This window comes from Setaria viridis, chromosome 6 (assembly GCF_005286985.2).
Source record: "Setaria viridis chromosome 6, Setaria_viridis_v4.0, whole genome shotgun sequence".
Classification (NCBI taxonomy): domain Eukaryota; kingdom Viridiplantae; phylum Streptophyta; class Magnoliopsida; order Poales; family Poaceae; genus Setaria; species Setaria viridis.
The window spans coordinates 4755579-4772658 of record NC_048268.2 but is presented as its reverse complement, the minus strand read 5'-3'; the positions used below and the strand labels follow the sequence as shown (position 1 = coordinate 4772658).

General features: G+C 44.1%; 2 protein-coding genes across 3 annotated transcripts; one reads left to right on the top strand and one right to left on the bottom strand.

The window, feature by feature from the left end:
• Nucleotides 1–7028: 7028 nt before the first annotated feature.
• On the top strand, nt 7029–10365 carry LOC117860407 (putative glycerol-3-phosphate transporter 1). Of its 2 annotated transcripts, none has more exons than XM_034743673.2 (3): nt 7029–7256; nt 8093–9114; nt 9251–10365. In XM_034743673.2, exons 2-3 carry the CDS (start codon nt 8178–8180, stop codon nt 9811–9813), a joined length of 1500 nt encoding a protein of 499 aa, XP_034599564.1. In that variant the 5' UTR covers nt 7029–7256; nt 8093–8177; the 3' UTR covers nt 9814–10365. The 2 variants fall into 2 exon arrangements, with proteins under 2 accessions (XP_034599564.1, XP_034599565.1); XM_034743674.2 differs by lacking the exon at nt 7029–7256 and adding an exon at nt 7284–7632.
• A 754-nt stretch (nt 10366–11119) lies between these two features.
• LOC117860408 (vesicle-associated protein 1-2) lies at nt 11120–15365 on the bottom strand. Its single transcript, XM_034743675.2, has 8 exons — nt 15196–15365; nt 14994–15064; nt 14270–14351; nt 14057–14175; nt 13693–13857; nt 13577–13618; nt 13376–13453; nt 11120–11461 (listed from the first exon to the last, which is right to left on the bottom strand). The coding sequence occupies exons 1-8, from the start codon at nt 15263–15265 to the stop codon at nt 11351–11353; spliced, it is 738 nt and encodes a 245-aa protein (XP_034599566.1). The 5' UTR covers nt 15266–15365; the 3' UTR covers nt 11120–11350.
• Nucleotides 15366–17080: the final 1715 nt, after the last annotated feature.

Genomic DNA, 17080 nt, shown 5'->3' with positions numbered 1-17080 from the left:
GCCTTGACCTCGCTTCAATATCTGCAAGCGGAAACAACAGAGATCATATCATGTACGATCGAGGAGCCGTACGTCCTGACTCCTGATCCTGACTGAGCTAGTCCTGGACATCACTCAAAACTGTAGGGCTAGTAATGCAATCACTATTGACCATTCCTTCGGACGCCACCACGAGAAAGCACCACAGCACCGGTGCACTCATCAAACTTAACGCCATGCATGATGCAACAGGGCGACAGTGCGAATCATCACCGACAGCGACATTACGTATACAGTATTAAGGCTGGCTCTTATTTCGGAGGCTAATTAGGAGAACTAAACATGAACTAATTATAAAACTAATTTGAAAAGTCCTGGGCTAATTCGGAGACGAATCTATTAAGCCTAATTAATCTATCATTAGCAAACGGTTACTGTAGCACTACACTGTCAAATCATGAACTATTAGGCTTAATAGATTCATCTCGCGAATTAGGCTCCATCTGTGCAATTAGCTTGTAATTAGTTTGTGTTTAATACTTCTAATTAGTATAAACATCCGATGTGACAGCCCCTGTCAGCCAAAAAGGCCCTAATTAATAGCCTATTATTATCCGGAAAAAATTAATAGCCCACTATTATCCGGAAAAAGAATGAAGAAGAAGCAGTATTCAATGCTGTAGTATAACCGGCGACAGATACGACGACGTGCAATCAATAATCGTCCATTATCTGCACCCGGATACGAAGATGAAACGATCCGTGACTGTCCGTGGCCTGTCTCGGTCAGCTCAGCTCCCCGCATAGTCACTTTCCGAAACGGCCACACCTACACGAGACCTCTATCGCCGCAGCATTTTCCTCCTGTCCTGCGCGCTTTTCTGAAAATGTCAAGTGTGATCACACACTTCACTCTCGAGCAATCGAGCTTCAATAAGCTAGTCTTTGGCCGGTGAACTACAGCGATGTCACGTAACAGTCCGACTCGGAAAAATTCTCTGATCTTGCTCATACGTGTGCGCCATGCATTACGCCCGGGTTTCCAGTGTCTCTACTATACGTGATGGATCACATTCAGATGAGGCGCGGACTCTGCCTGCACTGCACGCCTCCATCCGTCCCTGTCTACCGGGGCTGCCTGTCCAGGTAGCACCGGGCAATTTGTCCCCGTTGTAAATTGCCATCTTCTGTAGCTGTAGCTTTCAATTCCGTCCATGGAAGAAAGGCAGCGGCGAGAAGCGACGAACCCCGTGCGCACACGCCATATCCGGTGCGCGCGCATCGGGGAACACGTCGCTGTTTACGTGTTGCGGCTCCGGCTCGGTACGCTACCAATCTTTGATTTTCGATCGGCCTCTTCTCCTTGTTCGTATATGTCCAGAACCTCCCTCTCTTCTTGCCCGTAAATATTAAAAAGAAAAAAATTCACATTCTCCGATGGATCCGGATAAACAGGGGCTAAATGGAGAAATATCTTTCTTAAATTGAAAGGTTTGCACGTCAGTTTTTAAAAAGGTCAAGAATAGATTGAATTTTCTATATGGCTGGAGGTGGAAGAAGATGGGTGGGTCCAACAAGTCATAGAGGTAGAAGGAGGGAGAGAGCAATGTACTAGCTCTGTGAGTTAGATGCAGGGGTAATATGGTCATTTCACATGGCCGATCCACGCTGGCGGCACAGGAAGGTGGACCTTTTTCTTAGGATAGCTTTGTGTCCACATGGAAATCCTAACTTGGATAGATTTATTGGCTTCGGACACTCATCTTGGATGAGGCTGCCTTTAGGTGACATTCAATGAGGAAATGAAGGAGCCACTGCGCTATTAATCAAGTCAAGAAACGGAATATTGCATATGAATGGTCTAGATTGGTAGGATCTAGATTGGTGTTCTAAGAACATGGATCGACATTCCTAGGGCAAGCTCCTTGGGATCAACTTTCCCTCAGAATGTGTTTGTATAACTTATCTAGGAACATTCATGGTAACATTACTCGAGCAGTTATAATTTTCCTTAAAAAGTTCTTGAGAAAAGTTGTCTCCATAAGTTATTCAAAGATTGAACAGTTTTATATGAAAGTTATGTAAACAAGTTACAACTTTCTAAAAGTAGAAAGTCATCCAAAAAATATTATCAAAAAAGGAAGTCAACGGGTCCTCAAAGATTGAGCGCACAATGGTCATCAACGTATATTGTTCCTTCATAATATTTAGCTAATGTAACCTGGCACATATTTGTGACATGACACTAAATTATGATAGAATTGAAATTGTTACAAAGTTTGGATATTCACAAGCAAAACCATTAAATTAGTTCTGCGCATCTAATTACTAGAGAAGGATGCCTTATAGGCTCAATGTCGTTCCTAGGTTTCCAACGCCACCACCTACTAGGACCCTCTAGTTCTTCCCTTGGAATGAGCTCACTAGCTGCAACAAAGGAGCGGGAACTCACCCCTCAAATAAGTCAAGTAGTCCATTAGATTCTAGTACAAATAATCTAGTATTCCATTAGATTTTTAGTCCTAGTAAATCATCATTAGAGTCATCATCGATGTTCAGCCTTGGAGCTTGTTACCCGATGACGAGGTCACCATTGTTGTCATTACTCATTTCATCGGCGAGAAATAAATCTTTGTTCTACATGAAGGGATTTGTGCTCTCGAACACTTCCCATGTAGGTAAGTTTGGGTCATCCACCACCTCCGTCAAATGGCCATGTAGAGGAAATCAGGCCTCTATCTTAACAAGTCAAGAGTTGAAGATGTTGCATTTGCTCCTACTCCACGACGCAACTGCCGATGTGGTTTAGATGTGTTTGGATCTGGGATTTTCCAATTATCTAATGTTTTGGGTGTCGAGAATTGTTGACGGTGGTTAAGCATCGAGAGCAGGGATCCGGAGGGACCCCTTTTAGAGATCCAACCTGAGGGTTAGTTCGTATGTAGGGATTCGAGAGGCGTTTAGGGGAGTTAGTATATGGTTTTGCTAAGAGAGTTTTTAGACATGTTCAAGCCGCTCGGAAGCATAATACCTTACGTCCTGTGTATTGTGTTGCTAGAGTTGTCTGTCTTGTTTGTACAAGAACTAGCCTTTTATAGGCTAGGGCTAAGGGGGGGACTGGTTGGGGCGAGCCTTGCATCCCAATCCATCCCTTTACATTGCTCATGTGAACGCGGTGGCTTAATGGCCGCCCCCTTGCTACAGTTCTTCTGACGCGCCATCCATTTGCCCTGATGCCTTCCTGCTTTGGTACGCACGGCGCCGGAGCACCCCGTCCAAGTCCTCTGTATGTCAATCACCACATTTTACCATCTTACTTTGGTAATTCTTGCTTCTCTCAGTCCGAACCCTTAATCCCGGGATAGTGGGCGATGAATCTGGCTCCTGAGATCCTTCCCGGGAGGTTTTCTCCTCTTCCCGGGTCTGCGAGGTGGCCTCACCTCCTAGTAGAGTTCCCGGGTTCACGCAGTGGACCCACCCTTTTGGCAGAGGCAGTCTGGAGCCAGGCGGGCGCCCTCAACACGTGGGCGGCGTCCGCCGCCTGTTGGATGGGACAGGTGAGGCTGTCATTCCCCGAGGCATCCAGGCGCATCCCATCAACCGTAATGATGGTGTTTTTACGGGGACGGGACGCCTGCTGACAGCCTACCTCGACTATCACGCCTTTCTTTCACCAGGATGTGCCATTGCTTGCTTAGCTTGGAAGCAAACTTTCCCGGGAGGCCTCCTCGGTTGCGTCCTGCTCCCTTTGAGGGAGCCTTCGGTGGGTCCCATAATGTAGAGGTGGTATTTTCCTGACCCTTTCTTAATTGGGCTCTGCGTGGTGGAAATCTCTTTCTGCAGGCGGGCCCTACTTGTCAGCGCCTTCTCGGGTACCCCCGTTCCCTTGGTGCTAACAATTGTACGACCAAGGCCACGGGAAAAGAAGACTATGGAAGGACATGGCCACATAAGATTAAGATAGAATCTCGTATTCTCTGTTTCAAGTTTTCGGTTTATAGTTTAGGTGCATACTCTCGCAATTTTCTATTTCAAGTTTTGGTTTACATTTATCTCTTTTTTTCCAGAAAAAAGATGATCACTATACTTCAATAAATTTAAGCATGTGTTTGGTTTTGGGACCAAGTGGAATGGATTAGGTCCATCCTACTTTTTTAGGTTGGGTTCAACCCATCTCTTATTTGATTTGGAGGGATGGGTCCGTTCCAGTTTTTTATTTGGTTGGAGGGGTTGAGAGGGTTAGGATGGATGCCATTTTAACACCATTAGCTACAGTAAATTGTAAAGCCCGCATGTCAATAGTGAGCCCCACTTGTCATTCTCTTGTATTATTTTTTCTTCTCTACCTTATCTTCTTCCTCATTCTCCACCCGAGCCTCCACTCTCCTGTGCTCCATCCTTCCCCGCCGGTCCCACCTCATCCTTCCCCGCCGGCCCCGCCTCATCCTTCCCCGCTGACCCCGCCTCTGCTCCTCGCCGGCGGCGTTGTCCACCCCTGCCGGAACCCCCACCGTCCCAGCGGTGGAGCTCGCGCTGCCTCGGCCGGGGCCAGAGCTCCCCTAGGTGGAGCTCGCGCTGCCCAGCTGGCCGCGGTGCTCCCGTAGGTGGCCGACGCCGCACCATCCTCCTCATCTCCCCCGTGCCACTAACAGAGGAAATGACGAGCCAACGGAACTGGGTCGGCGTGGTTTGACCAATTTGGACCAACCCGCATATAGGAGGAATATTCCTTCCTGGGTCCGACCCAACCCAGATGCATTTTCAACTAAACGCGGGTCAATGTAGGTCGAACCCATTCCAACCCAGTTCGACCTCCAAACCAAACAGTCCCCCCCCCCCCCCCGACCCATGTGGTCACTTTTGCTATTGTCCAAAACATTCCATGATCTCATCCGAGCCAACAAGATGTAAGGCTAATCTCGGTGGGAGTTTCATAGATGTTCTATGGATATTAAATACGGTGACACGTCAGCATATGTGATGACATGGCAACATAATTATGAAGAGAGAGGGAAGGAGTTTCATCAAGATGAAACTATGTATGCACTGTTTCCAAAACTATAAAATATGATGAAACTAGCATTGGGGGTTAGAGAGTTTTATTTCATCTAACTATATCTAATCACATGCCTTGCATTGGGGGATTGGTTTTGTTCATCAACTTAAACTTTTTTGGTGACATATTAATTTTGGAAACCACGAGATGAAACTCACCGGTGGGATCGCCACTGGAAATAGCCTCGGTACCACAGTGCAAATACAATTTTTTTTAAAAAAATTACAAATCCAGTTCCTTGAAAAGCACGGGCTGCGCTGCCAATTATTGAATTTGCGTGGTTGAACGCATCTCTCTTGGATTATTCCCAGAATATACTCCAGGCAGCGGATCCTGAAACTTGTGGCGCCGCTCGCGTGGTCGACGACTCGACATGCGCTGCGCAGAAGATCCGACGAACGGAAAGCTACGGCCTCGTTTCCCAGTCTCCATGACAGTTCGTCCGGGCCCACCTCCGCCATGGGCAGGAACCGTCGAGGTCTCGCACCGGAGGATGAAGTGGGGCCCGCTCGCGAAACAGCGGCGCAACCCGAGTCGGCCGACTTGCGCGGTGCGTGCGGGCCGGGGCCCGTGTGGCCGGTGGTGCGGCGGCCCGCTGGGGGCGGACACACTTGACGCGGCGGGGCGGCGGGCTATGAGGGGGAAGACCCGCACGGCACGCGAGGGATAATTCCCGTGGCGGGAATGGAATATTCGGAGCGCTTCGCCCCCGCGCCGGTCTGGCTGTGGACTGAACCCTCCTCTTGCCTTCACGCTACCCCGCCCTTTTGCGGTTTATTACTGCGTTGCCCTCCTCTACCTCGCGGTGCATATAATTGGAATAGAAATTACGGTGATGATACACTGGGACTTCCGGAATTTAAAAAAAATCGGACGCTTCGATCTATATTGCAATGGTTAAGCATCGATTATTGCAACTACTGTTTCTACATGTTTCACAATGAATGTTGCATGAAATATAGTGTTCATGTTGCGGCTGAAATTTTCTATTCTAAATCGAACGTCGTAGTCACGTTTACACATCATTTTTCATGTTGCAAATAGTGATAGCTGATGTCGCACTAGTTAATTTTAATGTTTCGTCGGAGCGTCCGATGAAATATTTTCCATCGGACGTCCGGACGCTAGCAGCACCGTAGAAATTATATCCATAAATAAAATGATGGCTAGAATGATCGGACAAGTGTCCCACGGTGTTTTTGTTTTACATCCGAAGATGAAAAGTGTGTCCCTTTCAAACTTTTAACTTTTTGCAATGGTTGGCTCACCATTTTAGCAAGATTTGTATCGTATAGGATTGTTGTCCAGTTCTCCACAATTAATCTTTGAGTTTTAGGCATCACGTGCACTGCAAGCTATACGTGTCGTGAGATATGGACCACCTCCTGCACAATTTGTTTCAATAGGTCCTTTCTAGTTGGTTTTCTCCAAAGAGAACGCCTAGTTCACTTTGCATGGTTGAATAGCTAATGTTAGAAAATTGTGTTTACAAAATGGTAGTATAAAATATATATCAAGCTAATTAAAAAGCGTTACACCTTGCTGTTTAAAACTTAGCAACCACGGTTTCTTTAGAATGACACCACTCTAAAACATGCGCAACAAAAGAAAAGGTCGTGTATGTAGCCCACAATGTTCAAAGTCGCAATGAATTTTCAAAAGAAAAGGTATGACAAAGCAACAAATGAAAAATCAGTATAATCACGCTGGTCGCGAGGCTTCAAAAAAATGACTTTGAACCCGTTTGCTAATAGCTTTCTGTATTCTTACCAAATTGCCCTGGCCTCGGTTTAGCAAAACCTGTCGGTGCTAAACTAATGCCATCGTGGATCATGAGGCCAGTTCGAAGCATTTTCTTTGTGGTGCCAGCCACCACTTGTCTCCTTCCAAAGGAGCACCGAAGCAAAGGGCACTTTCGTCAAGGGCAGCAACGTAAATACCCAGGGAAAACTCAACGTAGCTTCTAATAAATGCGCCCTCGCTCTGAGACTCCGCTCCAACCAAAACGAGCTTAACACCAGGAAGAAACGCATTGATTCCTCCTCCTCCTCCTGCAGTCCTCCTCCCCCCATTGCGTGATTCAGTGATTCCGCCGCGTCGCGTGCGCATTTGCGCTGCGTCCAATCCGTCCCCGCGCCGGAGCCGCGCCTCCGATCCGGCGACCCGCCGCCCGCCGCAGATCGGCGGGACACCGGGAGCCCCCTCGGCGCTCTGGATAAAGGTCCGTGCTTTTGTTCGAGCGCCGACTTCTGTTCTTAATTAATCTCTGTGTCGATTCTTGCCTCTGGAAACCCATCGGATTTTTGTTTGTACGGTGGTGTGTTATTGTGCACTACTACTACTGTAATGGGTTCGGGGGAGGTTTTGGATGGAAATTGAGGGAGGGTGTTCGTCAGGGATTGATGGGAGAAGGTGCGATTTTTCTCTCCCTGATTTGGGAGGCGTCAGATGTGACATCATATAGGTGTTGAAATAGCGGGGTGGCTTCTGTGATTGGACTTGTGAAACCTTTGCACGGACATTGGAGCCCGAAATGTCAAGATCGCCTTTTTACCTGCATCCACACGGAAACTTCTTTCCTGTGCAGGTTTTAAAAGGTAAGGTGTTGCTTCGGAGTGAGGTCTAAGTTGATTGGTTGGTACGGGATGCTCGACTAATTTAGACGATTAACAGGACCAATTAATTTGGTGAAATTTCGATTATGTCGTGATATTGGACATACAAAATTGACCAGCCTGTGCCTGACTCAAGGTTGATTTGGCGTGGCTTTTGTTGTTGTAGGGAACTATTTCAGTGCACTATCTGACCACTGAGCTGGATTAGTAGTAGTAAACAAATGAATCAGTTTGTTTCACGGAATATTCTTAGATGGGGTTTAAGTCACTGGATGCTTCAATTGTCCCCATGTTTGTCTGCTTGGGACTGAAAAATAGTACATAATTGCAATTGGATCAATTGTTGCGTGGTTTTGGTATTCTACTTCATGATCACATAACATTTAATCTTGTGTTCTCATGGCTGTGGCACTAACTGCTCTGTGACCTTTGATGTTTTCAGGTGGTGGTTATTCCTGTATCAAAAAAGTGTGTCTCTGCTGTGGCACTAACTGCTCTGTGACATCTGCAAGCAATCTTGTGTTCTCATGGCTCAGTCTCATGACATGATGAGCAGGAGACCTCCTGGTCTTCGGTTATTTGGAGGTGCTGGTTCTCTGAGAACATACCAAACCCTTGTCCTGGTCCTGACATTCTTTGCATACACATGCTTTCATATGACTAGGAAGATCACAAGCATTGTCAAGAGTGCACTTGATCCCCAGACGAAGGTTGGGTTTTCACACTGGGGACGCTTGCACGCAAGCAACAGCTTAAACATTGGCTGGTTGCCATTTAACACTGCTGATGGCTCAGCATTGCTTGGTGAGATTGATGTTGCATTCCTTGCCGTATATTCTGTTGGAATGTTCTTTGCTGGACATATTGGTGACCGGATGGATTTAAGAATCTTTCTGACAATTGGCATGCTTGGGACCGCCATATTCACAACTCTCTTTGGTGCTGGTTACTGGCTGAATGTTCACAGCTTCTACTACTTCTTGGTTATTCAGATGATTTCTGGTCTGTTTCAATCAATTGGGTGGCCTTCAGTGGTTGCAGTTGTTGGAAACTGGTTTGGGAAGAGCAAGAGGGGGTTGATCATGGGTATATGGAATGCACACACGTCTATTGGGAACATAGCTGGCTCATTACTTGCTGCATTCCTGCTGAAGTTTGGCTGGGGTTGGTCATTTGCCATCCCCAGCCTGATAATGGCTTTTGTTGGGTTGATAGTGTATATTTTCCTGCCAGTTAATCCTGAGGTAATGGAAATAGACATTGACAGTGGTGAATCTAACTGTGTGAAAGACACCGTGAAGGAGCCCCTTTTGGAACCAGGCCAAGAAGTGAAACATAAGGCAGTAGGTTTCTTAGAGGCATGGAGGATTCCTGGAGTGGCACCATTTGCTCTCTGCCTCTTCTTCTCCAAATTGGTTGCATATACCTTCCTGTATTGGCTACCATTCTACATCAGCCATACACGTAAGTCTTATTCAATCTTCAAATCTGAGTGACATCATTCTCATTCGATGATTCAGTACATATTGGAATCCTCTTTTTTCTTTTAACTGAACTGTTCTTAGAAGTGTGCCTCCTAAAAAGCCTTCCCTTGTTTCAGGTATTGGTGGTGAGTACCTCTCTGATGCTATGGCTGGTAGCTTATCGACAATCTTCGATGTTGGTGGTGTATTGGGAGGAGTTCTTGCTGGTCACATCTCCGATCGCTTAAATGCGCGGGCAATCACAGCTGCTAGCTTCATGTATTGTGCGATACCTGCCCTATTCTTGTACCGCACATATGGAAGCATGTCGATAGTTTGGAATATCTGCCTCATGTTCATCACTGGCATGTTTGTCAACGGACCTTATGCCCTGATCACAACTGCAGTGTCAGCTGACCTTGGCACCCACAGCTCTTTAAATGGCAATTCCCGAGCACTGGCCACTGTGACAGCAATCATTGATGGGACAGGATCTGTCGGAGCTGCCATCGGGCCTTTGCTGACAGGATACATCTCCTCGAAGAGTTGGAGTGCTGTGTTCACAATGCTGATGGCAGCAGCTCTCCTTGCTGGGCTCCTCTTGACAAAGCTTGTATGTGCTGAGCTGAAAGGAAAAGTGCCTTCCAATGCTAGCAAGGACGCCACTGATGCACAAGATACCTACTCAAATGAAGTGTAAGTGCAATCTGGTTTCACCATGGAAGTTGTTCCAGATTTCCAGTGAATGCTTGCTCTGAAGTTGGCAGCTTGCTGCTTCCTACCACCTTTCTCGGTCACTTCGGATCTACTTAAAAAAAAAAAGGCAAAGAGATGTGGTTGCTGAGTGACTTGCTCAAATGCAGCTTCAGATGATAGTTTTCTTATGTTCAGGTATAGAGGCAGCAGAACATAGAAGTGTGTGCGTAGGTTAGTTTTCAGGTTTAAAAGAAGGTGAAAACACCTCAAAAGCTCTAGAGCCCAAATATAGCCACATTTTAGGCGCCTTGTAAATATATTGGGCAATAAGGTCAGGCCTGTGCTGGTTGCATTTCTAGATATATAACTGTATGTGATTGTTGTTTAGATCAGGGTAGATCAAAGGGATGAATCTCCCTTCTGTACAAGATGATACTGGAATGGCCAACTCTGCATTTACTGGGAACGTTGGCCTCCTTTTGTACGTGTAAACAGCGTGTGAAGAAGGTTCAGAAAATTTTGATTGAAAGCTCTAGGGAAGTGCTGATTCAAGAAACATTGGCGTACATATTTCTTCAGTTATCAGTTTCTCTTATGTTACTTTACTTAGCAAAGTTCTCAGCGCTCATTTGCTATGGTATTTATCACACCATTGCACGTTGGGCAGTGGTCGCACAGCCAATTACCAATCTTTGCAACTATCCTGAACAGCATTCATTGCAGAATAATTATTGGGACAAGTTACTATCAACTTGAAATTGCATTGAAGGCAATAAGTGCAATGAGATTTGTTCAAAGCTTTTGCATGATGAACATCTTTTTTCCTAAACGAGGCAAAATCATATTATTCTTCCAGGTAACTGATGCGGACAAATAAACTCAAATAATGTGTCAGTTACTTTCCTTGGGCAAGTAGCTATAGTATTTATTTTCCAATAAAACTTAAGAGTCCTACATGCATCAGTTCTAAGCTTTTCAGCTGCTATCTTAATGGCATTGCGTGTGTGTGTATATATATATATGTATGTATGTATATGTATGTAAGGAGATTTGGGAAGGAGAACAGTTTTGGATAATAAAATTACTCACTATCATTAGTGACCACTAGACGGGAATTGTGAGTTACAATTTCATCTAGTTTTATCTGCCTAGTTCGTGTGCCTCTTGTATATCTACTGGTTCGTTCTGATCCACTGCATCAGTAACGGAACGGTAGATTACTTTGTGGCAAAAAAAGATCACCAACTCCAGCACATATGTAATGCCACAATTCAAGGTTGGGCAGTTACCGCATTTGACAACATAAACGGTGAACAAAAGCAATTGATGCATTTTCCAAGTTACAGTGTCAGCAATGCGCACGACCCACCCAATGAAAGTTAACAACAAAAGAAGAAAAGCTTAAACTGGCTCATCATTCCTCACATACGCACTCCTATATCGACAAAACAGGACGGAGAACTGCAAGACATCTGACTTGAATGGTCCTTTTGAGTTCCCAAACATTACTTGCATGAATGTCTTTGATATGGCTGAAAGAATTACGACTTCATCAGATAACCCAGGAATATGCCAATCAAAGCAACAATTATGACAATGATAAAGGAGAAGCCGCCTCCTCGCCTCTTGCTGATCTCCCGTCTAACCAAATCCTGCCACATGAACAGAAACAAACAACATTGAATTACAGCTTCAACAGAAATGAAGGACGATAAAGGACTAGTTTCTACTCTCTAGTAGATGTAGCATAAGCCTAAATGGTTAGATATTACTGCATTTTAGGACACAATAATTGTTCATCAGGAGGTTCTTGGTGCAATTTACTAGGTAGATCATTGGCCAAAACATGAACTTTAAACATAGGATCTGTTGTAAGACTCACGCAGAATCAGTGAATTGAAAAAAAAATGTTAGAAAAAAAATCAATGCATCTTGGATCAAATACAAATTGGAAACAACTTCAAGCTTCAAAATTACAAAAGTTAATGAGCAACTAGAACATAAAAATGTATATTGTAGGCAGTAGCAACAGCAAAACAGTAAGCAGTACAAGAAGCTTGTGGAGGCCAACTAGTACTGAACTGACAAGCTAGTATATGGTAGCATCAGCAAGCAACACAACAACAATCTCCAAATATTGCTTCATGAATTAGTTAAAAAAAGATTAGCAGCATTTTCAAAGCTCATTAACAGATGGAGCACATCATGCATTCATGCTGCTAGCATTAACATGGACACACCAATGTCAAACATTTGAGTGTAGATTGACCAAGGGCCTGTTTCTTTTTCTTTCTTTCTTTTGACCATAGGGCCTGTTTCTTTGAGCTCTGACTCTTGGGAAAGCTAATTCTGGATTGTGGCTTTTGAAAAGCTGATTTTGGATTGGTATTTGACGTGGATGCATTTTATAAGGATATACTCAGTGGAAACCACCCCCTTGTTAGAATTGTGCAAAACCCTTCATTAAACATGTTTAGAAGACTTTTCTTTGAAAAACTCGTACATGTAGAGAATTGGTGATGGGCAAGCATATAAAATTTCAGGGTCATACTAGACCTTGTTTTATCAGAAATATAAAATGACAGAGTGAAGGAAAGGACAATGAAAAATATAAAAAAAAAGGTGTGTGGTGTATTTTTTTGCGCTGTCAAATGTTATATCTCACAAACGAAGTTGATTTTGTTCTTAAAGGGCCCTTTTTGTTTCAGAAAGGGTGCACCCAGTGCTGGTGGGAGCCTGGGGCCAATTTCAGCCTTACCCATGCTTATTTTGCAAGGAGGCTAATTAGAACCCAGGAAACAGGCAGCATACCATTGTGCTAGGCCCATCCTTCATTTCATCATTTGTGACTCTAGTGTGCCAAGCCAAAATTTGGGCATGGCCAAAACTAGGGTATGGACAAATTCTGGTAAAGTAGGAAGCATTTAAAGTTTGGACTGTAACCATGTCAAAATCTGTTATTGTGAGTATGACCTATTGGCCCTACATGGCAATAAAATTTTAACACTAAAACATAGTCAATAGGGATCTTAATTTTTATACTTAATTTAAACAAGTACATTAGTTCAAACAGATTGAGAGATAGATCCCTTGTCTATATTCACCCTACCCTACAGCTGGTTATTAGCATCGAAAGCATAACAATCATGTGCCATTGAATTTTCATGTTGCTGGTTGTGCTTGTAGATTCATGTGAAAGGAAAAGTGCAAACCAGCATATGGGGCTCACTTGCTTATATGGTATCATCATAATCTATTATTATAGTAATCAAGTCCACTCAAATCATCACCAGAGGGAAAAAATTACCATAGTGAAAATCCCTTTGTTGCTTCTCTCATAAAATTAAGCATGAAGTGAAATATCCTATGATATAAGGATTACCGCCACAACTATTTTGTGATTTTTTTTCTTTTGTACTGATGAGATAACGAAAAAGGGATCAAAGCATTATCATCTAATAGGTGGATTATTCGACATAAATTCCTTTTTTTATGAACTTACAGCATTCGCAGTATGAAGCTGTAGTACAATAGGATAGAAAGATAAAATGTGATGCTTCACTTACAAGTTCCTGTCTAAGCCTATGATTCTGTTGAATCGCAGAGTTCTTTTCTTCAGTTAATTTGGAAATCAAAGCTCCAGCCTGCAATGCCAACACTCCCAGAGTATAAGAGAGAATATAGAAAAATACAAAACTAAAGGAAACAGAATACAAAAGATGCCAACTCTATTATGAAATCTTATACTAATCAAAATAATAACAGACCTCTGAAGATTTTTCTTGAGGCTCCATGCGCTCTCTCAGTGCCTGCAATTATTTCAAAAATATATTATCATCCCAATGAACAAAATGGAAAATGAAAAAAATATATAGTAACTCACTCTGGTGAATCCCCCAGCAGGGCCATCTCCATTTTCTGATTCAGAAGCCCTAGACGGTGAACCTTCTTCAGATTCCTCTGGAACTGGAGAGGGTGGCTGCGGAGGAGGAACGTAGGTCACTCGCAATTTGACCTCTTCCATCTTATTCCCTGACTCCTTTGTAAACTGTCAAGCCAGCAGCACAACAATTAATGCCAAAGTTTTATCATAGCTGCACTCTAAAGTCAATTTGGATAAAGAGTGCTAAAAGACATGGAAAATTATATCTCCATAAAAAAACGAGTTCATAACTCGTGCCTTTTCCCTTCTGTATATAATGTTTCATCAGATTCTTTGTAAAAAGTGATTAAGAAAGAAATATTACCATATCCGCCGTGACATCCTTCATAGTAATAATACCAGCAGGTGCAACAACGCTTTGGACTAAGAACTTATCTTTGCACTGCATGTCAGGGGGGGTCTCCCGTTGTGCTTGCATTGTCACTGCAACAGCACAGATAAACAAATAAACAGCACAAGGTTAGATGATGATTTGCCCATATATAAATAAGGTTGGGAAATGCTAAGAATCACAGACCAACGACATCGCAAGTAGACCGTGGTGAGACAACCCCTGTATTGGGTCGCACTGAATACTTCTTTGGACTAGTAGTTTTCACCTGAATCAACAAAGAAAACAGTCATATAAAATGCAATAAGAACTCCTTGAATGTATGCTGCCTTTTCAAGATTAGCCTTAAACCACTAATGCATCGCTATTAGCCTTAACTATTCGACTAACTACAGGCAGTTAAATAATACAAAGGGCGCTACACTGACCATTGTTAGAAAAGCAAGGTAAATAAAGAATAACCTCACTGCAGAGACTACATCGTTTAACAATCATATAACAGTTGGGTATCACAGGAAAATAATGACCCCTCCATGACCCAAACCTATAATGATACCATTAGCTATCTAATACCTCAGAAGTGTGAGCGACAGAAAAGCAAGCACCAAGAGAACAAACAATCTAAAGTTTATCTGAATCGCGCAAATCGCCCTTTGATGCAGTAACCGTCCAAATTGAAGGCACGTCTTCACAGACCAATATAACGGGCCCCAATTTTTGGGTCAAATTCGCTGTTTCAATTCATGTAAAACGGACTTGCAGGAATGTCAACCACAAACCCATCAGGCAGCACCATAGGCCCAAACAACATGATATCAATCCGTTTCTAGGGTTCTAAGATGAGATAATTCACATGGGAAGGGAAAGAGCATCCAAGAAAGGAAAAAGAAACAGCGAAGGACAAACGGACCTTGAAGGCGATGTAGTCGTTGCTGAGATTCGACAGCTGCATGGAGCACGAGATCTGCTTCTTCAACTCGACTGCTCAGGGGAAAACATCAACAAGGTCACGAGCCTATCGATCCACGCCGGCAGAAACAAGAAAAAAGGGATTTTTTCCCCACAAAAAGAACGAAGAAAAAACAGAGCGGGAGACAGGGAGGCGCACGTACATGGGAAGCGGAGCTCGAGAGGGTCGATGCGTAGCAGCTCGCCGGCGGTGGCAGGGGCGGAGGCGGCCATTGCCGGATCAAAGAGGTAGAGAGAGAGAGAGAGAGCGGGCGCGAGGAGAGAGAGGGGGGAGATCTCGGGGCGGGTGGGTGAGGAGAGAGAGAGAGACACGAAGGGGCAAGAGAAGAAGACAATTATTTATTTGGCTCTGGTTTTCCAGCTTTGGTCTTCGTAATACCAGCAGGTATCCGTTCTCCTCGTGGCAGGACTAGCATAAATGTCCGGTGCTACGGTTTCTTGCCTACTTCTAAATTCCCATCTACAAACTTCTAGTTTACTTGTTTCACTTCCTAATCGGGTGCAGAATATTTCATAATATTTATATACATCTCTGATAATAAGAAGATAACTCTTTTGAATTCTACATTACCTATTTGAACAGTGGAATCTCAATTTTTATACATATGTAATTTGTCTTACGACTAGTTCAAACATGCATTAAAGCTTCAGGTAAGATTCAGCACTAATGCAATTCCTATCTTAACTTTGAGGCGTTTGGATTCTTGAACTAAAGTTTAGTCCGTGTCACATCGAATATTCGGAGGCTAATTAGGAGGACTAAATATGAGTTAATTATAAAACTAATTACACAGATGGAGGCTAAACGGCGAGACGAATCTATTAAGCCTAATTAATCCATCATTAGGAAATGGTTACTGTAGCAGCACATTGTCAAATCATGGACTAATTAGGCTTAATAGATTCGTCTCGCCATTTAGCCTCCATCTGTGCAATGGGTTTTGTAAATAGTATATATTTAATATTCCTAATTAGTATCTAAACATTCGATGTGACAGGGGCTAAATTTTAGCCTGGGAACCAAACGGCCCTTTTTATGAATATACAAGTTATTATGAATATAAGAGAATCTCCACGAAACTTTCAGCCTGTAAAAAGAAAAAAATTGCGAGGCTAAAATAAATGCTCAGTCCTTGATTATAATATACTCAACAATTCATGCCTGAGTGTATACACCTTGACAGCCTAACATCATGGCCTAGTTGCTCGTCATCCTATGCATATGGTTCCCAGTTGTGGATTGCCCTCCTGGTGATGCAGCAGTGGGCAGTGGAGCTTCTTGCTGAGACCGAAGCGGCAGCTCTTCTGGCAGGTGGCGGTGAGTGTTGCTGACGAAGACGACATCAGCTAGCGCTGCCTCTAGTTGAGAACTATTGCTGGGCATGCGAGCGAATCCACACTGGTGGGTGGTGGCATACATCACTATGGCCATGCGAGATCTGCTGCACGTCATGGGGGAGCTCATCCACCACTATGCATGCCTGTGACGCTCCCCCATCGGGGTTAGATTCAAGTTCCAGCAAAGGGTGATGGCAATGCGATGCGCCACCACTGCGGGGGGTCCTAGCGCCACCGTCAGGAAAGCCGCCAATCCACCCTTGTCGGAAGCTGCGGCACCCCATCCCCACGTGCGGTGGTGTAGCTGCGTCAGGACCAGCCCTCGAGCCCGGCACCGGCCATGCCTGCACTGACCGTGCTGCTCCGCCAAGCGCTCGACTGCTACTTTGTCCCCATCCTCGCGCTCAGCAGCCATTAAAAAAGGCTGAGAGATTTTTTTGCAAATCATCAATGAACTATGGCAGTTTAACTCCTAGGACTGCAGGTTGATTACGAAAAAGTTGAGAGACTTTTTTTAAAAATAACCACGATGGTTGGAAGAAAGAACTGCATTTTAATATTATGTATAGATTATTAAATTTCTCTTGTTACTCCTAATCATCATCTTTTGTATTTGAGTCCTGCACAATTTGAACCATAGTTGTAGAAGCGGTTGCTCAAACATTTTTTTGGAGAGTATGTATCGTGGTT

Bases quoted from the DNA above. Each gene is read 5' to 3' on its own strand.
- LOC117860407 (XM_034743673.2), top strand. From the start codon at position 8,178: ATGGCTCAGTCTCATGACATGATGAGCAGGAGACCTCCTGGTCTTCGG. The intron at 9,115-9,250 runs GTAAGTCTTATT...CCCTTGTTTCAG, and splicing joins ATTCTACATCAGCCATACAC to GTATTGGTGGTGAGTACCTC.
- LOC117860408 (XM_034743675.2), bottom strand. From the start codon at position 15,265: ATGGCCGCCTCCGCCCCTGCCACCGCCGGCGAGCTGCTACGCATCGAC. The intron at 14,176-14,269 runs GTCTGTGATTCT...GTGCTGTTGCAG, and splicing joins GTCTACTTGCGATGTCGTTG to TGACAATGCAAGCACAACGG. The intron at 13,858-14,056 runs GTAATATTTCTT...CTGGCTTGACAG, and splicing joins AGGATGTCACGGCGGATATG to TTTACAAAGGAGTCAGGGAA.